The sequence below is a fragment of the Symphalangus syndactylus genome, chromosome 8 (assembly GCF_028878055.3).
Source record: "Symphalangus syndactylus isolate Jambi chromosome 8, NHGRI_mSymSyn1-v2.1_pri, whole genome shotgun sequence".
Taxonomy (NCBI): Eukaryota; Metazoa; Chordata; class Mammalia; order Primates; family Hylobatidae; genus Symphalangus; species Symphalangus syndactylus.
In genome coordinates, this window is record NC_072430.2 from 101,168,505 (window position 1) to 101,192,715 (window position 24,211).

Here is a 24,211-nt window from a genome sequence, read left to right on the forward strand (position 1 = left end):
ATCGTTTCTTAATTTAATCTTTTCAAGAGGATGAAATGCTTATGAAATTCACTGGGCCAATAACCCTGGAGATTTGAAGCATTCAGCCAGGAAATAGTAACTCAAGGCAGGTCAGGTTTCTTGTAGCAGTCAAGGTTTGGGGGCATCTGGTTCCATTACACTGCTAGAGTGCTTCCACCTAAGAAATTATGTGCTTTGGGTTTTATCAAGTTAATTGCTACTGAGGCCCCTAGAGAGGGTGACGGGCATACCTGTGGGGTCCTTAAAGCAAATAATTTGTATTTAGAGAGAAACAATAAAATGACTTTAGAAGGAATCCACCGTAATCACCCTGGTCAAAGTCATGGTCATCATCTCTTGCCTGGTTTGCTTTGCTTCTGCTTTCGTTCCTTTGCAATTTTGACTCAACATAGAAACTAAAGTGATCCTTCTAAAACAAAAGTCACATCATATCAATCTGTTTCCTCAAGACCCTCCTAATAGTTTCCTATTTTGTTCACAGTAAAAGTCCCCATGAGATCTGTGGTGGCCCCCCAAACTCCTGGCTCCCTCCACAACATGTGAGGCATTGCCCTCAGCTACTCTCTCCTCACCACTCTGCTCTAGCCACAGTGGCCTCTTTTCTGTTCTGTGGACATGCCAAGCATGCATTCCGCCAGGGACTTTGCACTTCTGCCCAAAACACTCCTCCATCAGATATCAACATGCATAGCTCTTAAGGTCTCTGTACAAATATGAGATTCTACGCTACATAAAATAGCACCCTGGCTAGATGCAGCAGCTCATGCCTGCAATCCCAGCTACTCAGGAGGTTAAGACAGGAGGATCACTTGAGCCCTGGAGTTTGAGACCAGCCTGGCCAACATAGTGAGACCCCACCTCTCAAATAAATAAATAAATAAGCACCCTGTTTGCCACCTCAATACTTTCTATCTCCCTGATCCCATTTCATTTCCTCTGTAGCACCTGCAGCACGTATTGCCATCTGTCATGTGAGATATTTCCTTGCCTGTTTGTCTCCCCTAGACTGGATACCCTGCAAGGGCAGAGGTGGGGTTTTGTTCACTGCAATATCTCCAGCTACTCAAACAGTGCTTGGCACTATTCACAGTCAGTGTATGTTGGATGAAAGGATGATGTTAATAATGATGTTATATGATGTTAGTAATGATGATGATGAAGCTAGCTCATGGCACATATGTGTGCCAGGCACTGTTCTAATTGTGTTACATCCATTAACTCATGCCATCTCCACAATGGCCCTATGTTGAGGTACTGCTATTCTCATATCATGGGTAGGGACACTGAGACATAAAAGGTGAGGTATTTGGGTTAAGATCACACAATAAATAATTCAATAAATTAACAAGTTGGAAAGGGTCTTTGAGATGCTTAACTAACAGATTTCCTTTAACTTACAGGTGGGGAAACCATGTCCAGGTCAGTTGCTAATGAAAAGAATGGTAGCTAGGACCTCCACTTGATGTATCCTTCCTGGGCCTCTGTCAGCTGCAGAACTACCAAAGCCCACCTCTTTTAAATGATATCAGCACCCTATCTTTACACAGCCAGCAACCCACTGAGTTTAGCAGAGTACACAATAAGCACTCAACAAATACACTGTGGAAAAAAAAAAAAGAAGAAGAACAAGAGATGATAGAGTCTTTGGAAGCCAAGAAACTCTTCTCAGATTAGTAGCAGGCTTGGCAATGCAGTCAAACCCACTTGTCAAACTCACTTTCTCGGGGCCTGAGAATTGTATCTGAGATAACCCTCCACATAGGACTCTCTAGGGGCAGTTAGTGCTACGTTTGTGAGTGCTCAGCTTTGGGGTAACTTCCCCAAGCACAGCAGATGGTTGGGCAGGGATTCTAGCAAGCAACCTGTACTAAGGGCCAACTGGCATGAAGCTTTATATGTATAAATATCCCACTATTCATCCACATTTTCCACAGTAAGTCCATCTCCGGGAACACAGACTGATGCATGCTTTACCCTGATTTCACTGGACTCAAAATGCACGTGTGTATGAGTGTGTAGTGGGTGTGTTGGTGGGTGTCAGAGGACGTGTCAGTGGGTGTCAGCAGGTGTGCTGTGAGTATGTGGGGAGACAGGCAGTGAAGGGAAGGCTCCACACATATGGTCAGTTCTGGATACTCCCAATCCTTGTGTGATGGCCTTGTCTCCGCTCTCTTGCCTGAATACCTCTGCATGTCAATTAATAAAACACTCCTCTCTTCTCTCCAAAATCTCCATGTCAATTTTTCATCAGCATGACACTGAAGAAGTGCTTATGTACATATAGTATTAAGTGAAAAGTCATAAACACAGTTAAACAAAGAAACCCAGCCCCTTCTCATTCTTCCTGGCATCCTGCCCCTGGGTTTTACTAAGCAAAGAAGCATCCAAACACCATCTTTGTGGCCTTGAACCGAGTGCTCACAATTCAGCAGCACCGAGGGCATGTGAGCACCTCAGGCAGGTGAGCTGGCTGTTGCTGGGTGTGGCTGCCAGTCAGCAGGGTTCCTAGGGAGCAGCTGCTGATGGCCAACTCTTAGCAACTCACAATCTGAGACAGAGTGGCGGGTGCACTTCCCACCTTGGTCACTCCCATGAAGTTTGGGGATCATCACTCTGAGCTGTTGCATTTGCCTTCAATTACTGGGATGTGGAGAGGAAGCGTTACTGGTGATAAAATAACTCTTCTTCCCTCATCTCCCAGATCTCACCCAGTACAAGAACCAGAGCCTCACACTTCATTGGAGACCCTGATTTCAAGTCCAGGCAGAAGGTCGCAGCTGCAGCTCTGCATGTGCTTATCTTGCTCTCATCAGTTTGTGCTCAAACATCCTGCCAGTTTTTAACTGTGGTATTCAATTAGCCATAGGTTTTCCACTTGTATACTGTTATCTCTAATCTAATCTCTTAAACTGAAATGTACACTTTGAATTTTAAAGACTGTTAAACTTTACAACAAGAATAAAGGGTAAGGGCTTTAGGTGCATTATCTCTTTTCGTTTGCCCTCATTTCACAGATGGGGAAACTGAGGTTCAAGACAGGGTAAGTCATGTGTCTAAGATCACCAGCAGATGAAGCTGGGATTGGAAGGCAAGGCAGTCTGTCTCCACAGTCTGTGCCTTTAACCATGGACTACTTTCGTTACCACTCATCACTGTGTTACTACACTTATAGTTTAAGAGCAGTCTAGTTTTAGGAATGCTTAGGTTCTTTTTGTAAAAGGTGAAGCTGCTCATGGCATCTCACTTACAGCTAAGTGGAGAGGACTCTTAGTAGCACCAGAATCTGATTCTTCAAACCCATTGTTTGTTCTTTCCAAAAGCTGTGGAGACAAAAAGCAAACAACAGTACATGAGTCCAAATTTTGCAAAATGTTGGTGTAAATAAGAGGCTTCAGAAACTTGAGAAGTTATGCAATTTATCAGTAATATAAAAATCTGATATAACATATCTAAAACAAATATGCTAACAGAATATTTAAACTTCTAGATCACTTCAGCACTTGAATCCAGAAAAATAATTCATGTTATATCCATTTTCACCTGGCAAACTGATAATAGTGAAAAAAATAAGACCCAGTATTGATTCTACTATCAAACACACATTTACTGCAGATAGTGTGGATAGTGTTGAAAAAGACAAGACTCCTTCTCTCATGAAGCTTACATTTTGGAAAAACGAAGCATAGACAAATAAATATACAAATAAGAAAACATTTGGAAATGATCCATGATGTAATGAGAATAAAATACGGGGATGTGATATGGAGTGACTGACAGGCTGCTTTACAGCAGATGGCCAGGCAAGGCCTTCTCCAAGGAAGTGACACTTCAAGTGAATCCTAAATAAGAAGAAGAATTAAACCAGATAAAGGTGTGGCAGGAGAGTATTCAGGAAGAGGAAAATAGTCAATGATATGCATCAAGAGAGGACAAACATGGTAAGATCAAGGAATGGAAAGACCAGTGTGACTAGGGCATCGTGTTAGTAAGGGTGGCAGGAAAATGACATTCTCATAGACCCTTGGTGGGAGAACAAATTGTTAAAACCTTTCTGGTTCCCTAGCAAGCAGACTCAGAGACAGGGGGGAAAAACAAAACAAAACAAAAAAAACACCTTTCTGGGCAATTTGTGTATATCTTTTGAATTTAGGGATTCAATCCTAATAAATAATTAGAAGAGTGCACAATGGTGCATATGTAAGGAAATGCATTCATACAATAAATACTCAATGAATGATTACCATGTGCCCTGACACTGTTCCCTGCACTGATAATTCAATAATAAACCAAGTATTAAAAATATATTTTCCTATTGCAGAGTGGACATACAATAAAAGAAAGAAGTTTCATAGTTTATTAGAAAGTGCAAAGTGCTATGGTAGAGAAGGAAGGTTCAAAGAGCTCGAGGGGAGATTAGTTTGTAACTTTATGTAGGGTGATTAGGGAAAGCCTCACTGAGCAGGTGATGGCCCAGTAAAGTCTCGAGGGAGATGAGGGAGCCTTGTGAATATCTTGGAGAAGAGCATTCTAAGCAGAGGGGCCAGCAGCTGCCAAGACCCTTACAGACAGGTGTGCTTAAGAACATCAGGAGGCTGGAGCCAAGTGAGCGAGGGTAAGAATGGCCGGACAGAAATCAGAGAGATGGTGGCTGTGGGGGTGAGGTGTCAAAGAAAGCTGTGTGTGCTATTGTCAGAATTTTGACTTTTATCCCAAGTGAGGTGGAAATTCAGTGGAGTGTTTTGAGCAGGGGAGTTACATGATCTGTTAGGCTCTAAGGAGACAAAGGTGGGAGCACAGAAACAATTTAGGAGCTGGGGCAATAGTCCAAGAGAAAAATAACAGTGGCTTGGACCAGCAAGACGCAGTGGAGATGAGAGAAACAGTTGGATTGTGGATATTTTTGGAGGTAAAATCAACAGGATACACTGACGGGCTGAATATGAATGTAAGAAAAAGAAAGAAGTCAAGGATGACGCCCAGTTTTTGTCCTAAGCAAATGGAAGGATGAAGGTACCATGACCTGAGATGAAGAAGGCTGTGAGTGGGATATATACAGCGGAAATGAGCAGAAGTTCAGTTTTGGCCATGTGAAGTTTGAGATGTTTATAAAGCATCTAAAAGTATACCTTGGCCAGGTGCGGTGGCTCATGTCTGTAATCCCAGCACTTTGGGAGACCAAGGTGAGAAGATCACTTGAGCTCAGGAGTTCGAGACCAGGCTGGGCAAGATGGCGAAACCCCATCTTTACAAAAAAAATACAAAAATTAACCAAGTGTGGTGGTGCACACCTGTAGTCCCAGCTACTTAGGAGGCTGAGGTGGGAGGATGGCTTGAGCCCAGGAGGTGGAGGTGGCAGTGAGCTGAGATTGTACCACTGCATTCCAGCCTGGGCAACAGAGCCAGACTCTGTCTCAAGAAAAAAAGACATCTTATCCAGGAAGTTGCTGGATACATGGGTTTGGAGTTCACGGTATTTAAAGACATAAGATTGGATGAGATGAACAGAGTACACAAAGAAGAGACGGGGTCCCAGGACTGATGCCTGGGGCACCCACCACTAAAAGCTGGAGAGATGAGGAGGAACCAGCAGGAAGACTCAGACTGAGCAGGTGAGCTACAAGGAAAACAAGGAGAACATGAGGTTCTGGAACCAAGTGAAGAAGGAGTTTTATGAAGAGAATGAGCAGTCATGTCAAGTGTCGTGACAGATCAGGGAAAATAAGGCCTGAGAATTTTTTTTTTTAAGAGACAGGGTCTCACTCTGTCACCCAGGCTGGAGTGCAGTGGTATGATTTCGGCCTACTGCAGCCTCAACCTCCCAGGCTTAAGGGATTCTCCCACTCTGCCCAAGTAACTGGGACTACAGGCATGTGCCACCATGCCTGGCTAACTTTTAAAAAAATTTTTTTGGTAGAGACAGGGTCTCACTAAGTTTCCCAGGCTAGTCTCAAACTCTTGGGCTCAAGCAATACTGCCAGCTTGGCCTCCCAAACTGCTGAGATTATACAGGCATGAGCTACCGTACCCAGCCAGGTCTGAGAATTGATCACTGAGTTTAGCAACATGAGGCCTAAGAACTGACCACTGTGATCACTGAGTTTAGCAACATAAGGCCTGAGAACTGACCACTGTGTTTAGCAAAATGGAGGAGGCTATTAGTGACTCTGATAAAAGCCATTTATTAAGACATTGTTTGTTTATGTGAAAAAATAGAAAAAATAATAACTAGCAATAGTATAGGTTAAATAAATTATAGTGGTATATATTACACTTTCAGATAAATTGTTCCCCTTTATCTTGCTTTGAAGCTCTTTATTTTCATTTTTTAAAATAGAGACAGGGTCTCACTCTGCCACCCTGGCTGGAGTGTGGTTGTGTGAGCATAGCTCACTGCAGCCTTGAACTCCTGGGCTCAAGTGATCCTCCCACCTCAGCCTCTGGAGTAGCTGGGACTACAGGCACAAGTCACCATGCCTGGATCTTGAAGCTTTTCTTTGTATAGTGACACATCCAAAAGGAATGCAAATCCTGTATCCAAAGCCTCAATATGTGCTATGATGGTCGTCAACATCCAACTCCAGCTTCCTGATTGGTGGGCTTGGGCTGCCCTAACTTACAGAGGCTGGACAGCTAAACACCACATTTCCTAGACTCCCTTGAGCTAGAGCTCCAGAGGTGATTTCAGCTCTTCCAGACAGATGCATGAACTTTTCTTTTTCTTCACTGCCTCTTTGATCAGGTCGTTATTAAAAATAAGGTGTCCAAAATGACTTGATCTTTATGGAATAAACACATTTAAAAGTTTATGCAGCAGGATTATTTTCCTCTGTGGTAGCTTTCTTTTCTGCTGGCTGCTTTTAAGCTGCTGTTTTCTCGGTAGCTGCTGCCTTTTTTCCCACTAGAGGTTTCCTCTGCTTCTTAACACCAAGTCATTTTTTCCTCTCTTTCCTACCACAGGCTTCTTCCTGCAACCCCTTCTCATCTGATTTAGTCTCTAGTGCTAGTGCTGCTGCTGCTGTTGCTGCTGCTGAGGCTGCTGCTACCTTATCCCCCAGAGTTTGTGATTCTTTTTTTATTTTTTTAGGATATTTTTATTATTATTATTATCATACTTTAAGTTCCAGGGTACATGTGCACAACATGCAGGTTTGTTACACATGTATCCATGTGCCATGTTGGTGTGCTGCACCCACTAACTCGTCATTTACATTAGGTATATCTCCTAATGCTATCCCTCCCTCCTCCCCCAACCCCACCACAGGCCCCGGTGTGTGATGTTCCCCTTTCTGTGTCCAAGTGCTCTCATTGTTCAATTCCCACCTATGAGTGGGAACATGAGGTGTTTGGTTTTCTGTCCTTCTGACAGTTTGAATTTGTGATTCTTGGCCTGGCAAAGAATGGTGTCCTGACACATGGTGTTTGCATAAGGGTTTAGCTTCAACATGAGTTTCAGATTTTTCATGGGTTCTTTGGGACTCTGCAATGAATCTGCTTGCCTGCTGCTCGAAGGGCTCTTTGGATCTCTAGGCTTTTCAAGATTTTGCTAAGGTCTGTGTTGCTTATCTTGTGCATGGGAAGATTTTCTTCAGGGAAGCAGCTTTATGCCTAGTGCCATATAATTCATCCAACTTCCAGAAAGCACTTTCAGTCCAATGCAGAAACATCCCACATGCCCACCAGGAGCAAGTTTCAAACTGTTCAGTTTTCTTACATTAAGGAGAGTCACTCCAGGGATGTTTCTGAAGGCCTTCATGGTACCATTATCCTCATTACAGGTGATGCAGGGTATCCTGTGTCAGATACGATGATGGTTTCTCATTTTGTCCTTGCCAGCTCTTACTTGCTGAGAGGCATAGACCTTTTTGATATCATTCCAGGTTTTAAGTTTCTTTTTTTTTTTTTTTTTTTTTTTTGAGACGGAGTGTCGCTCTGTCGCCCAGGCTGGAGTGCAGTGGCGCAATCTCGGCTCACTGCAAGCTCCGCCTCCCGGGTTCACGCCATTCTCCTGCCTCAGCCTCTCCGAGTAGCTGGGACTACAGGCGCCCGCCACCACGCCCGGCTAATTTTTTTTGTATCTTTAGTAGAGACGGGGTTTCACCGTGGTCTCGATCTCCTGACCTCATGATCCGCCCGCCTCGGCCTCCCAAAGTGCTGGGATTACAAGCGTGAGCCACGGCGCCCGGCCGGTTTTAAGTTTCTTATGCAGAAAAACAGCCTCCTGGGTCTTCTTGTAGCCTTCAACTTTATCTTCAACCACCAAAGGAAGTTCAGGAACTTCCTCAATACAATGACCTTTAGACATGACCAGCATTGGTAAGGCTGAGGCAGCTGGGGCAGAGCAAATGGCATATCATTTTTGGGTTGTGTTCATTCTACAGTGCCAATGGCACCAGGTTTTTGTTGGTGCAAACAAGCAGTCTTCACGACCCATATTTCCAAAGGCATCCTAGCCAGAACGATGAGTCTCATCACCTCAGATTCTGGGTATTGGAGCCACAGCTCTGCCAGTACCCTAAAACTCCTCATCCTACCATGGCATGTGCTCATCCACTGATTGCAGTAGACTCCAAAAAGGGAGAGTTATCTGGCAAAAACGTCGTTTTGCCTGCTGTGTTCAAGCCTGCCTTTCAACCAGATATTGTGAACTTTGTTCACACCAACTTGTACAAAAAAAACAAAGAGCCCTATGCTGCCTGTGAATTAGCAGGTCATGAGAACAGTGCCTTTAGAAGACGGAAGAGAGGCAGAGAAAATCTGTGATTTCCAATGGTGAGCATAGTCATGAAGACTTTGTCTTTTAGCTTCCAGTGTAGAGGCCATGAGTTTAGTGAGGATAGAGAAGCAAGACACAGGGATGCAAGACATTCATTTTTTTGGCAGTGTGGATCAAGCCAAAAAGTTGTGTGACTCTTGAGGCAATATTAGTGGGGGTAACAAGACTGTCCCCGAACATCAGCTAGGGTGATGTGTCTGTGGAATCAGTCATTCCAGTGGCTGCTTTCTGATTCCTTATCTTCCTGATCACGGGGCAGAGGCAGCCCCCTGACAGTCCAGTTCATCAGTTCAGGCTTATTTCTGGAGGCCCACCTAAAGGCCACTCTTTTAGATCTTCCAATAATCTTGTAAGCACTGTTTTTTTAAATAAAACTTTTTTTTTTTTGCTTAAAATAGCTAGAGTGGTTTCTGAATCCTGCAAATGAAGCCTGACTGATTCAAAGAGCAATACAAGTGTTTTTGTTGTTGTTGTTGTTGTTTTTTACTTATTATTTTTGTTTTTGTAGAGGTGGGGTCTCACTATGTTGCCCAGGCTGGTCTCAAACTCTAGGCTCAAGCAGTCCTCCTAACTCATCCTCCCAAAGTGCTAGGACTACAAGTGTGAGCCACCATACCTAGCCCATAATATTAATACAAGTTTGTATAGATGTTTTCCTAATGGGGATGGAGAAGAGGAAATTATAGCACCCAAAACACTGGAAAGCAAAACTTTCTAAAAATCTACTTTACCTCTTTTCCTCCCTGTAAGTCCAAAGCTTGTCAAGCAGAAAACACATTTTAAAACCATAAGTGTTGAATAACACTATTTTCATTTTTTTTTTAAAAAAGCAGTATTGACATGACTATATATACAGGAAAACAAAAAGCCTAGATATAGAAATACATACCTTACAAGGTTTAACACAATAACCTAAAAATGATGTTATAGAAGATTTTTATTTTCTTCTTTATATTTCCAGTGAATGTGTATTGTTTTGTTTGTGTGTGTGTTTTGTCTTAAGGGACAGGGTCTTGCTACATTACCTAGGCTGGAGTGCAGAGCACAGGTGCAATGATAGCACACTAGAGCCCCAAACTCCTGGGCTAAAGCAATCCTCTTGCCTCACCCTCCTGAGTAGCTGGGACTATGGGGCATACCACCATGCCCAGCTATGTATTGTTTTGTAATCGGAAAAACACTAAAGCGATTTCTATTTGGAAAAAAGCTATTAACCTTTCACCTAATTTAATAATGTCCACAGCCTCTCAGATAGATTCAGAACTCCTTTCTAGTCAATACATGTGGAACAAAATGTTATGACGTTAGGATTTTTTGGTAAATCAAATAATGGTGTAAAAATTACCATCTAAAAGCATGCAGTTTCAAATTTGCAAATAATACAATACCATAATTACATTGGAAGTATGAGACACTTTGTGTTTGTTTCTTATTAGTGTGAAAACAGAATCTGGAACTTAAATAATCTAGTATCTGTTAGAAAAATGAGAGCAAACGTAATTTTAACTTCAAAGCAAATAACTTTAAAACCAATCTCTGTTACATACTTGAAATAAAAGTAGCCCTAACTGCTTGATAAGGCTAGAAAACAGCTGTTCTTTGCCTTGTTTTGCAACATTATCACCTGCAAGACTTCCTGGAATTGACAGTGTGTACCAACCCCAAATCCTGTCCTAGAATAAACTTTTAGTCAAAGGAACACAGAATCATTTCCCCCACTATCACAAATATGACAAACAGGGACTAGAAGACAATATACTATTACATTTTTTGAGAGTGTTCCAGGACAATAGTTATAAACCAGGTCATTATCAGAAGAGACATGATCATGATCAGATTCTTGAGTTTCATAAAATCCACTCTGGCTGCAGTGTGGAAAATGAACTACAATGGTGCTGGGGGTGGGCACTGCTACCCTAGAAGCAGGAGGCATATTAAGATATTTCAACTGCGGGATTTCCAAATTGTGAATTAATAAGTCAGTGAGAACTCATGGTGGCCTGACTACAGAAGAGGTTGTAGAAATGGAAGTGTCACTATTTTTTTTTTTTTGAGATGGAGTCTCGCTCTGTTGCCCAGGCTGGAGTGCTGTGGCGCAATCTCAGCTCACTGCAACCTCCGCCTCCTGGGTTCATGTGATTCTCCTGCCTCAGCCTCCTGGTACTACAGGTACCTGCCACCACGCCTGGCTAGTTTTTTGTATTTTTAGTAGAGATGGAGTTTCACCATGTTAGCCAGGATGGTCTTGATCTCCTGACCTTCTGATCCACCTGCCTTGGCATCCCAAAATGTTGGGATTACAGGCGTGAGCCACAGCACCCAGCAGAAGTGTCACTCTTTTTTTTTTTTTTTTTTTTTTTTTAGCTGGAGTTTCTGGTCACCCAAGCTAGAATGCAATTGCACGATCTCAGCTCACTGCAACCTCTGGTGCCCAGGTTCAAGCAATTCTCCTGTCTCAGCCTCCCGAATAGCTGGGATTACAGAAGCCTACCACTATGCCCGGCTAATTTTTGTATTTTTAGTAGAGACGGGGTTTCACCATGTTAGCCAGGCTGGTCTCGAACTCCTGACCTCAGGTGATCTGCCCACCTCGGCCTCCCAAAGTGCTGGGATTACAGGCGTGAGCCACTGCACCCGGCCAAGTGTCACTCTTTTATTCATTAATTTCAATAATCATTCATTGATCCCCATGCTGGGCACTGAGATTACAACTCTAAGATGGTCCCTAAATAGAGCTTAGAGACATACAGCTTATAGTTTAGAAGGTGGAATGGACACAGATCATTGACTGAACATTGGAGGTGGGGAAAGAGGAGAGTCAAGGATGACTCTGAATTGTCTAGCTTTAGTAATGGAGTGAATGGTGATGCCTTCTTCATAAGAAACAAAGGGAAGAAGCAAGATCAAAGTAGAGAGAGATGCATTGAGTCTCAGTTTTAATGGGACATTCAAGGGGAGGTGTCTAGTAGACAGCTGCATATAAGGTGGCAGGCTTTAGAAGAGAGATCTGGGATAGAGTTATGGATTTGGGAATCATCATCAATGGCTGATGTATGAAGCCCCCACAGTGAATGAGGCCACCGAGAGTGAATGTCTAATGGGAGACAGGACAAGACCTAAGATATAACCCTCAGGAACCTCAATTTTAAGGGTTTGGAAGAGGAAAAGAGTCTGCTTTGGATTTAAAAGCAGCAAAGGCAATAGAAGGTTAAATTTAAGCCTCTTCTACAAAGTGAATCTGTGATAAGAAAATCAAGAACAAATAGGAACTCAATGGTAAGCCAACTGGCTGCTGAGTTAACAAAACAGTAATCTTATCCAAATTTGTGAGGGAACACATAAATATAACACTTAAGCTGGGAAGCCAAGCTTTATAAATAGTATAGATTATGACAGACTATGTGAAAACATGGCAGGGAAAAATCCAGGGGCCCTGAGAGACCTCAAGCTAATCTACACCAGTTTTAAAATTTAAGAAAATAGAAAGTGAGTATGACTCAGGCTGCCAAAAGAGAAAAGTATAGCTGCTGTGTCTGAGGTAAGCCTCTCTCATGTTGTTTCTAAACTACACACTGGTTTCCACAAATTAGAAGGGATGGGAGAAGCTAGAAAACCAATCAGAAAATATCCCTGGGGATCACATAAAGGAGGTTCTCTGAGGAGAGGTTAAAAATGGATTTCTTTATCTTTTAGCAGTGAAGACTGAGAGGACTTTTATGGATCTTCAAGTCTATGAAGTGGTGGAAGCAGGCCAGGGCCCCTGGAAAGTTGGTGCCTGTGTCACAAATTCTCACATTCTGCTTGTCTATAATGAAGAATGAAAAGCTATTCAGACAACCTCAGGGCCACTTCTGAGTCAATTGTGCAGCCAGTACTGGTCAGGCTATGACCTGGCCTTGGCTCAGCCCAGAACGGGGGGCTGAGTCTGCAGACGTTCCAGACCACCCAGGCTGTGTCAATCTCCTCCCTTCAGAGGATCCCAGGGGACTGGTTTGAGGTTGGGAGATCCCATGGGCCTTTTGGTCTCAGAACTGATATGACGTGCCAAACCACACTGGACCCCAGTGGACCCCCCAATCTTTCTGCATATCCACAAAGAACCTCAGGCTCAGCCCCAATTCAACTCTTATCTCCAAGGTGGCATATCTGTAGCAGCAGTGACCATCTCTTTCTCATGATTCCACTCACATCCTTCACAGGTATTAGAAGAATCTGTGTTCCCAGAAATTGTTATTAAGAACAATTACCAGAAACTTGGTAGTTTGTATGAATGTATGTATGAATCAAACCTAATTTAGTTTCTGTCTCCCCCGACTCCAATTCCATAAGCAAGGAGCCATTAACTTTCTATAGTTGCGTAAGTCAAGGTCTATGCAACTTTATTTATTTATTTAGAGACAGAGTCTCGCTCTGTCACCCAGGCTGGAGTGCAGTGACGTGATCTCAGCTCACTGCAACCTCCACCTCCCAGGTCCAAGTGGTTCTCCTGCCTCACCCACCCGAGTAGCTGAGATTACAAGCGCCCACCACCATGCCTGGCTAATTTTTGTATTTTTAGTAGAGATGGGATTTTACCATGTTAGCCAGGCTGGTCTCAAACTCCTGACCTCAAATGATCCACCCACCTCAGCCTCCTGAAGTGCTGGGATTATAGGCGGTCTATGCAACTTTAAAAGGCAATAACACAAATTAAGGAGGGTGCTACTGAAAGCTTAGCTACATTAAGTTTCCATTTCTTCTTGGGAGCAGATTTTGATGACTCTGTTTATCTCCACCCTCCAGTGTGTATTCAGTTCCTGATGATTTCCTTGCCCATTAAAAGGCAGAAGAGCTTGTAGCATGTGTAAGGAAAGGCTAATGAAATCCACTGTGAAAACAGATCCGAACACAACATGCAAAATGCATGGTATTTAAAACTACCTTGCAAGAGCCTTGAAAATGTTCATATACTTTTGACCTAGTAAATCTACTTCAGAGACTCTATCCTGATAAAGTTTTAAGCCCAAAGCCATTTTATAGTGAAACAGTATGAACAACCTAAATTGTAGAAGAGCTAAGTTATGGTTGAGCTAATAACTAAATATTATTTAGTGATTATATCAAGAGTTTTAAATGACATTGGGAAAGGATTATGTCATGGTATGTTATGAAAAAAATCAGCATACAGAATTACACCTTCAATGTTACCTAATAGATGTAAAAAATAAAATACATGGATAAGGAAACCTGAAGGAAATACACCAAAATGTTCATATGAGTGGAGGTAGTGAAACTATGGGTGTTTTGATTCCTTGTTTCTACTTTTTTGCATATTCTAAACTTTCTACAACAAATAAACATTACTAGAGAACAAGATAAATTTCTATTGAAGAGTGAAATGGTTGAATCAGATGATTTCCAAGATCCCTTTAGCTATATTCTGCACCATACCCAATAAAAATGTAAGGGGTTGATGTTTTTATGACTAGTACAGCTTTATTAAAACAATAATACATTCTGACCAGTATTACTGTTAGTTCAGTATATTACTTCATGGCCACTAAACTGCAAATTCCTTAGGGGCAGGCACTACCCATACTATGTAGTAGGCATTCAATAAATGTTTATAGAACTGAATTTAAATCTGGTAAGTGAATGAGACAGCATTAGTGGAATTAATTATTGGATGATAACACATTTGCTTGCTTTGACACTGCAGAATTACCAAAAACATTGCTGGTTATCTTATATTTTGGACATATTTTCCCTTTATAAAAACAATTTGAAGCTAGATGCAGTGGCTCATGCCTGTAATCTCAGCACTTTGAGAGGCCAATGTGGGAGGATCACTTGAGCCCACGAGTTTGAGACCAGCGTTGGCAACATAGTGAGAACCTGTCTCTACAAACAATGAAAAAAACCAATTAGCCAAATATAGTGGTCGTGCCTATAGTCCCAGCTACCCAGGAGGCTAAGGTGGGAGGGTCACTTGAGCCCAGGAAGTTGAGGCTGCAGTGAGCCATGATCACACCACTGTACTCCAGCCTGGGCAACAGGGTAAGACCTTGTCTTAAAAAAAAAAAAAAATGGAAAGAATAGTCATTGCTACCTTTTAAAAACCAGGGGTTGGAGGTTGGGAGGAGGGATGAGTAGGCAGAGCACAGAAGACAGAGCAGTGAACACACTCTGAATGATACTATGATGATGAACAAATACCTGGCATTATACATTTTTCCAAACCCACAGAATGTATAACACCAAGAGTGGACCTTGAGGTAAACTCTGGGACTTTGGGTGATTTTGATGTGTCACTGTAGGTCCATCACTTGTAACAAATGTACCCTCTGGTGGAGGATGATGATAATGGAGGAGGCTGTGCATGGGGCAGGAGGGGAGCAGGGAGTATACGGGAAATTTCTGAGCCTTCTTCTATCCAATTTGCTGTAAATCTAAAACTGCCCTTAGAAAAATAAAAGTCTTATAAAAACAAAAACACCAACCAACCAATCAATCAGCAAAACAAGCAAACAAAGAAACAAACCTGACCTTTCATAGAACATAGTCTTGTAACTGAAAAATGCTCTAGGGTAAGTATGACTTTCTAAACCACAATGTCAGTTTACTGCTACAAGGTGATGAAATCACTTATCATGAGGTGACCCTTGGGTTGTCTACATTTCAGGGGTCATAAGGAAGTAAAGAAGATTCATCAAAATTAAATTTTTATATTTAATTGATGGACCAATACTATGAAAAAGGTGAGATACCAGTAAAAGAACTCCAAACATGTTTTCTGGTTGTAGAATACCTAAACCAGTCCAGAAAATGCCAGATTATGTGTTTTTGAAATAATAAGACAGTGTGATTCCTTTCCTCTCACCATAGGTGTTCCAGATGAGAAACAGTATTAACTCACACAAAATAAAGCCACTATCATTAGGGATAAGGCATCGTGGTTACTAAAGTCATAAGGAGTCACCCAAGGCTGAAAGAAACCAAAAGTGATCGCACAGGCGATAAGTGTTTTAACTTACTTGAAAGTAATGCAAAGAATTGCTGCAGAAGCCATTCCAAATGTGAAAAAAAAAATAATCAAAGTGTTCCCATATTATTTTGGAGGTCCCACAGCAGCTTTGGTTTAAAATGATTTAAGTAGTGGGAGAACTCCCAAATTCAATTTTTCCCAAGCAAAATAAAAAAATAAAATTACTCTATCTGGGTTAAGCAGAATCATACTTCACCTTAATAAAGAAATATTCTATCTGGTGCCAATACTTTCCTATAACTGAATTTGGTTTCATTCTTTTGTGTGGGCAGCGAACCAAAAGAGGGAAGGAATGTTTACATCTTGGAGACAGGATAGAGAAGAGAGACAGCTGGAAAAGCTGCCAGCGAAAATCTCTGAGGGAACAGCCACCAGCAAATTCCAGAAGCACCAACCTCAGATACAAAGTGAATGCCTTGGCTGCTGATAACAGCAAAATATGCCTTGGATGCACCCTTAATATCTCTGCTTGGGATATGATTATGAGTGCTGCAGGTTCATTTGGATCTGGCAGTAATCGTTGCAAGGAAATTTCAGTACAATGAGACACTTTGGCTATTCCCTTGATATTCATATTAAGGGAATGGCCTAGACCATACCTATTTAACTTCTGAATTTTGCAGAGTATTCCAAAGGTTAAGTCACCCTTCTATATTAGCAGTAAGTTGGATATATTATGTCCTATCAGTGGAAGAGGCACCCGATTTTCTTTCATGCTCTTTTTGCCTGCATTACATGTGTGTGGTGGTGATTGCATGTGTGTGTGTGTGTGTGTGTGTGTGTGTGTGTGTGTGTGTGTGAAGGGGCAGGGGAGAGGAGGACAAAAATGAAAGGTCTATGTTAATCAGCCATTATCATATCACTCATGGGTAGCATAAGTTTAGGATGCAAGAAAGTAAGAAGGGTAAATATCAATAGGTTATTGATAGAGTCCCCATTGTTAAGATAAATGATCCTAAACTTGTAAAAATAGGCAAAGAGGATAATTTCATGTCCTTTCAAAAGCATCATTTAACAGGCCCACCCAGAGCAGGCGCAGTGGCTCATGCCTGCAATCCCAGCACTTTGGGAGGCCGAGGCAGGCAGATCACGAGGTCAGGAGTTTGAGGCTAGCCTGACCAATATGATGAAACCCCATCTCTACTAAAAATACAAAAATTAGCCAGGTGTGGTGGCACGCACATGTAGTTCCAGCTACTCAGGAGGCTGAGGCAGGAGAATCACTTGAATCCAGGAGGTAGAGGTTGCAGTGAGCTGAGATCACGTCACTGACTCCAGCCTGGGCAACAGAGCGAGGTGAGACACCATCTCAACAAAACAAAACAAAAAACAGGCCCACTCAACAATTTTTTTTTTTAGTATAATGTTAATTAAGGGCAATTTCTCTGTGAAAATTACAATGTTAACTTGTAGATTTGTTTCCAGCGGAGGTAAGCCTTTTTTTTTTTTTTTTTTGAGACAGATTCTCACTCTGTCACCCAGGCTGGAGTGCAGTAGCACCATCTCAGCTCACTGCAACCTCTGCCTCCCGGGCTCAAGTGATTATCCTGCCTCAGCCTCCCGAGCAGCTGGGACTACAGGCATGCACCACCACACCTGGATAATTTTTGTATTTTTAGTAGAGACGGGGTTTCACCATGTTGGCCAAGCTGGTCTCGAACTCCTGACCTCAAGTGATCTGCCCTCCTTGGCCTCCCAAGGTGCTGGAATTATAGACATAAGCCACTGTGCCCGGCCTGTTTCCAGCAGGGATAAAAGTTTTGCTGTCTGGTAGGAAAAAAAAAAAACAAAAAATAAAAGCCTCCAGAGGTCATAGCTTATTGCCCTGTAGGACATGAACCAGTTTGGTATCTAACCTAGTAATCTCATTCCACTATTACTGTATTAAAGTGCCTACACATGCTCTGTTCCTCAGATGCTCCTTGGAAAAGCTTTAGCATCTTACTGGTTCCCTCATTACTTAATGAGATTTTTCAAAAATTGTTTAACACATTTCACTCTTCTCTTATTATGACAGTCATGTTTTTAATTTTTTGAAAAGTATACTTTGACACCACTCATCAGCTTTAATGCTAACGGAAGCCTTCAAAAGTCTTACTATCCTTTGGAAATGCCTATAAAAGTCTCCTCCCCTCAGTACTGTTCCACAACTAACTCTTTTCATAAAAACATTGAGAGAATTTAAGAAGGTGCCTTTCCCTTCTTCCAAAGGCACTTGTTGGACAAGAGACAGAGCAGACAGAGCTATGATGTCCCAAGAGTAGAAAATCCATCCCACTGGATTTCCAATGAACTCTTCTTAGACTCCGAGACTGAGAAATCACAGGCTCCTCTCGCCTCTTCAAGGGTCTACTTTGTCCAAAAGGTCATGGTAACGGCCAAGGATTTTCATATGGGCTACCCTCTCCTGGTTCCCATTGGCTTGTCCCCACAGTAGCCAGTAACACAGGCTCCCGCTTCCTGGGCATCTGTCTCTCTCTCTCTGGGCATATCCTACAGGCCTTGGCTCAAGCATCAACTATGGTCTTCAAGCCACCTCAAGACTGTATGGCCAGCACTTGCTCACTTTTCTCACTGGAACCAACAGGAGTTGCCTAATGCCAGCAATTGCCTCTCTTCTCTCCCCATTCTAAGAGAAGAGGTCAGCCTTTGGAGTGTTGAATTCATTCAACACACTTCAGTAGGAATTCACAATGCATCTTTCTGTCTCTTTTTCTGGCCTCCTTCCTGCTTAGAATTTTTAGCAGAACTGCAGGGAACCTCACGCCAGCAGGATACCTATAGATCTCAGATCTCAGATCACCTGCAGCCCAACAGGCAGACCCCTCTCTCCTCCATCTTACCTCTCTTCAAAAATAAATCTCACCACAGACGAAAATGAAATACACAATAAAGAACAGATTATTTACAACAGAAAGCAAGAGCACAAGAATCTAATCTAAGCTAAACAAGATAATTCAAAGAATTGTTTTCTCCAAAGTTCATACAATTTCATTTCATTAAATCAGGTTTTCATTTAGGTAAGATATCTATTGTGCCACAGCTATTTAATGGGTACAGTAATGAAAAAAAAAATAAGAAAAATATGTTTTAGATTTTAAGAAGATAAAAACCTATACAAGAATCATAATATAACTTTATCTTCTTTTAATGTAATAAAACTATGATACCCCCAAGCCTGATTTTGTGTGTGTGTCAATTTAAAAAATGGTTCCTAGTTTGAGTCTTTCCACTGTGGGGTCCACCTTAGCCACACACTCTCCTCCTGATAATTATGCCTCTTTTTATTTGAAGGGGTTGCTGGTAGCCAGCTTGCAGGCCTGCATCTGGCAAACCTAGCCTTCTTGGATTCACTTTCTGTGAGCTGTTAGACCATATCCCAGTCCTACTCCTGTTACCTTGTCCTTTGGCTATTATTGAATAGGAAATATCTACCATTTCCTTCACAAGTGGCCAATATTGTTGGGAGAAAAGGAAGAATACTGTCCATAAGACTCAATTCCTATTCCTTCCAATTGTATCTTCTCATTCCCCATCTGCCTCCTCCATTACTAAAAAAAAAAAAAAAAAAATCCAAATTCCTTTCCAGCCTCCAGGCCTCCATATTTAAAGAACTACCTGTCTCTTGGGGAAGATAGGCATTCTACTTCCTACCCTCTCTCCCCCAATGTCAAATATAAATCACTGTCACAAATCCAGAAAGCCCAGGAATAACATATGAATTTTAAGAAGTCTTAAAATCAGGTCCTAAACTGTTTATTTTTATTTATTTATTTTTTAGTTTTACAACCTCAGCTGAGAACTGACTAAACCTTTTCAGGCATCCAGCAATTCTGAAAGTGAATCATGTTCAGCCAATGGCAAGAATGAGGCATTTTCAGTAAACAGTGTCCATCATATAAAACTCACTGCAGTTTATGAATTTGGGCCACCAAGATGCAAATGTAGCCATTTCACTCCCGGGATTCAGAGGCTTTTGCACCAATGTGGGTGTGTCTATGGCTCCTTTCCTATCTGTTGTTTGTGTTTTGTTTCTAGCTGTTAATTAGCTTGTTGAACAGCAGGTGTGAGAGAAAGGAATATTTAATTTAGTAATGTGTACCACAAACGTCCTCACGATTCTCACCCTAACCAGTTTCACTGTTTGCTGATGGCTTCAATAAATGGGTTTAAGAAGAGAGGTGAAACTGTTGACTAAAATTAAGTTTTTGTAGTACCTGGACTTATCCTACTACCTCAATCCTTATAAATGAAAGAAAACCTAAAATGTAGTGTAATTCTATATCATTCAAAAGAGCAATTTAATATAATAGAAATATATACTTGTAAAGTTCCTTCCTTGTTGTTCCCCATTATCTATTAGAATGACTTTGCTCTAGTTTTGACAAGGCTTTTTAAAATTTTTTTGTAAAGATGGAGGTCTCGCTATGTTGCCCAGGATGGCCTCAAACTCCTGCCCTAAAGTGATCCTCCCACCTCAGCCCCCCAAGGCGCTGAGATGACAAGCATGAGCCACCCTGATGAGGCTTTATTTTAAAAGTCATGTTAAAAAATACTTTTTTACACCCTAAAAATTATGGAAAATTGAATATTGACAAAGTTTGTTTTTAATTTTTAAAAATGTGGGGCATCAAACATGTTAAGCATGCAGATGAAAGGCAGGTGAAAAAAATTCAGTGTTCCATTTAAAAAATAGGTAGTGATGCTATTAGCTTGACACGGGGGAGACTAAACTACCTTTATTTGCTGTACAACAGCGTGGTTGTCAAAACTGGACCCTGTTTTTTTTTTTTTTTTCCCTTTCAGGACACATACTGTATCATGGGTTCTTTAATTTAGTGTATGGATTAGGTAGGGACATATTTGAAAGCACTAATTTCACTCTTGATTGCCAAATTCATAAAGTGAACTGCTTAAGGCTAGGTAAGAATGATCTATTTATAAAATCTAGTGCCAAAAATTAATTATAAGTGTCATTTTAATTTCTGATCTTTTTGAAGTCAAGGGATCAGTGATCAAACAATTAAAATGAAGAGTCTGTATCTTAAAATAATAAATTCAATTTGTAGGATATTTTCTTTTTTGTTTACTTACTGTATTTCTTGGAATTTTATTTATTAAGCAATAAAAATGGAAGTGAACATAACTGCATAAAAATTTTGGAATACTTCTCTATATGTTATCATAGTCGAAAGATGTTTTTCAGAATTTGTCTTATGATGCCAAATTATTCCAAAATTTCCTAAATGGTTGATAAACAGAGTAAGAACAGCTCCTGCAGTTTCCAACTGCACATTCCAGTTTTAAAGTATAACCATAATGTATGCTTTCCTCAGAAGGGTGACTGGCATTTATTTATGATGGTCAATTTTTTCTGTTGTTGTTGAGATGGAGTCTCATTCTGTTGCCCAGGCTGGAGTACAGCGGCATGATCTCGGCTCATTGCAACCTCTGCTTCCTGGGTTCAAGCAATTCCTACCTCAGCCTCCTGAGCTGGGATTACAGGTGCCTACCACCACATCCAGCTGATTTTTCTATCTTTAGTAGAGATGGGGTTTCACTATGTTGGCCAGGCTGGTCTTGAACTCCTGACCTCAGGTGATGCCCACCTTGGCCTTCCAAAATGCTGGGATTACAGGTGTGAGCCACCGCACCCGGCCTATGATGGTCAGTTTTTAAGTATATGCCTGAAAAGTGACATGATCTCAATGAACGCCCTTCTAATTCTAACAACATACCAAAGCACAAACTGAGATCTCACTTGGTCCTAAAATAATAAATCAAGCCATCGATTTGTAAATAGTTTATACACACAAATTCCTAGCAATGCCATAAAAGAGCTATAAAAAGGAAGTTTTTTTGGTTGTTGTTTTGTTTTTTTTTTTGAGACAGAGTCTCACTCAGTCGCCCAGGCTGGAGTGCAGTGGCTCCATCTCTGCTCACTGCAAGCTCCACCTCCTGGGTTCACGCCATTCTCCTGCCTCAGCCTCCCGAGTAGCTGGGACTACAGGCGCCCGCCACCACGCCCAGCTAATTTTTTTGTAGTTGTTTAATAGAGACAGGGTTTCACCGTGTTAGCCAGGATGGTCACGATCTCCTGACCTCGTGATCCGCCCTCCTTGGCCTCCCAAAGTGCTGGGATTACAGGTGTGAGCCACCGCGCCCGGCCAAAAGGGAAGTTATATGCCTAAGCAAAAAAAAAATTAAGTAGAGCTTAATTTCCACATTTATTCATTGTAACAGCTTTGAAAAAAGTTTCCAAGTTTGTGCTCAGAGAGGGTGCTGAATTTGGAAAGAAGAACTCGAATTATTAAAATTAATTATTAACGGTGGATTTTATTAAAATGCCAAAGAATTATCAAAGGTTCTGGTGGTTTCTATAATTGCACGGTTTAAACCATAAGCTTGATTTCCTCCTTCTTTTTTTTTCCTTTTCCATTTTGGTAAGAGGGAAGCAGTTGGGCTATACAAGCTTGTCCTATGATACTTTTGTGGCTGTCTTGTCTTTGCTGAACAGACAGGAGCTCTTCTTTTTATCCTTTCTACCTGAGCTGATAATTCTGTCTTCATTTTACTTCCTTTCCTAAACTGCAGTAAAGAAGTTGTATTGTTATGCTTCCTTCCCTGCAATAATGAGGTCAGGTTGCCATGGTCTCAACTGCTCTGAAGGCATTTTGTTTTTAACAGGACCAACCACTAACAGTAGAGACTTAAAGTCCTTTGCCTTAACTCTGAGATACAATCCCACCTGTAGTGTCATTTTATTTTCACCCCTGTTATTCATTCATAGCCTAAAAGCTCCTAAATTACCAGGAAGAAAGCAAGAGAGTCTGAAAGCTCAGGTCCCTGTTACTCCTCCTCTGTCTAAAGACAGGCTTGGAATCTTACCCTTCTAAACAACACTGGTCACTCTGATAAGCTTAACTTTTCTTTAAAATGAACTTTTAAGTGCTGACAAATGTTTTCTTTTCCATTGACTTTTTATATAACTTCTAAGTAACATGTACTCAAGAAGGCATGCATTATTTAACAAGGTACCTGACTCTAGACCAGTATCTGACCCAGAGAAGATATACAATAAATTTGTTTTGATGCATAAATTTGAAAAAAAATGAAACGATTGTAAACTGTCTTTAAAATACAGACAAGAAAAGAAAAAGGAAATAACATGGCCCATAACCCATAATGGCAGCAGCCAGAGATAACCAATCGACATTTCAGTATGTACTCTACTAGTCATATAACATCCTAGAAACATACATAAATCATGATGCATGCATTATTTTTGTGTGTGCTTAATATGTAGGGAATATTTTTCCCATCTGCTAAATGTTCTTTTGCAATGTCATTTTATGGCCACATAGCATTCCAATAAATCAGTGCAATAGTGTGCTGGTAATTTAACTTTCTTCCCTATTCTTGACCTTGTAGGTTGTTCCCTTTTTGGTATTATTATTATTATTGGTACTGTCAGCTATAAACATTTGTGTGGCTGAATCTTTATGGATATTCACGATGATTTCCTGATACTAAATTCCAAGAAGCAGAATATTAAGGCTTTTGATTCGTAATTGGCAAAATCCTTCTAGTAATTTAAATCAAATATTAATCTTTCTAGTAATTTAAATCAAATTTTAGGGTAGCTTGAGGTGTGGTGCACGCAGAAATGCTTTACTGGGTCTTAGTTCATCATTTCCAGTATTATTCACTCTTATCTTTGAATTTATACTTTTGAGGCACATCAAAGCAGTCATTCTCCCAGGAACCTTGTTGTTACAGAACCCTCAGAGAGCAAGAAACTGTCTTTCATTAAAAAGAGCTCCATAAGCTTGCAGTGAGCCGAGATAGCACCATTGCACTCCAGCCTGGGTGACAGAGCGAGACTGTCAAAAAAAAAAAAAAAAAAAAAAAGCTCCATAGTTATTTGCACCTGCACCTGTTCTTTCATGACCAGCTGGAGTAGTATACATGTCTCTCAATTCCTTTTTCTAGTAGCAAGCACATTTTAAAAAGTAAATCTAGTTTTCTTAAGACTTTGTAAACCTTTACTGTACTCATCCTTAATAGGCAAAGTAAAATATGAGTTGAGCCATGTTTACACCACAACAAACAGACACAACCTGGGTTTTCCCATGAATAGAAATTAATTTCAACTTGTGAGAAATAAATGAATAAAAAGTTAGCCTTAAAAAAGCATTTACAGCTATCTATGAATAACTGTCTTCAGAAGACTATTAAATTTTTCTTTAAACGTTTATCACCATTTGGTAAATAAGGTAACAGAATTACTTTTTTTTTTTTTTGAGATGCAGTTTTGCTCTTGTCACCCAGGCTAGAGTGTAATGGCGCAATCTCGGCTCACTGCAACCTCCACCTCCTGGGTTCAAGCGATT

At 41.1% G+C, this 24,211-nt stretch overlaps 1 protein-coding gene and 1 pseudogene across 10 annotated transcripts in view; both read right to left on the reverse strand.

Annotated features, from left to right (window-relative positions):
• Positions 1–24,211, reverse strand: part of ANKRD44 (ankyrin repeat domain 44) — a 330,964-nt gene that overhangs the window by 35,607 nt on the left and 271,146 nt on the right. For all 10 annotated transcript variants that reach the window (XM_055290102.2, XM_055290105.2, XM_055290101.2 and 7 more), the window contains one exon: positions 3,270–3,341. In XM_055290102.2, the coding sequence (XP_055146077.1) occupies positions 3,270–3,341 (72 nt within the window). The remainder of the gene's footprint in view (positions 1–3,269; positions 3,342–24,211) is intronic.
• Positions 6,515–13,036, reverse strand: LOC129488227 (large ribosomal subunit protein uL4-like; annotated as a pseudogene).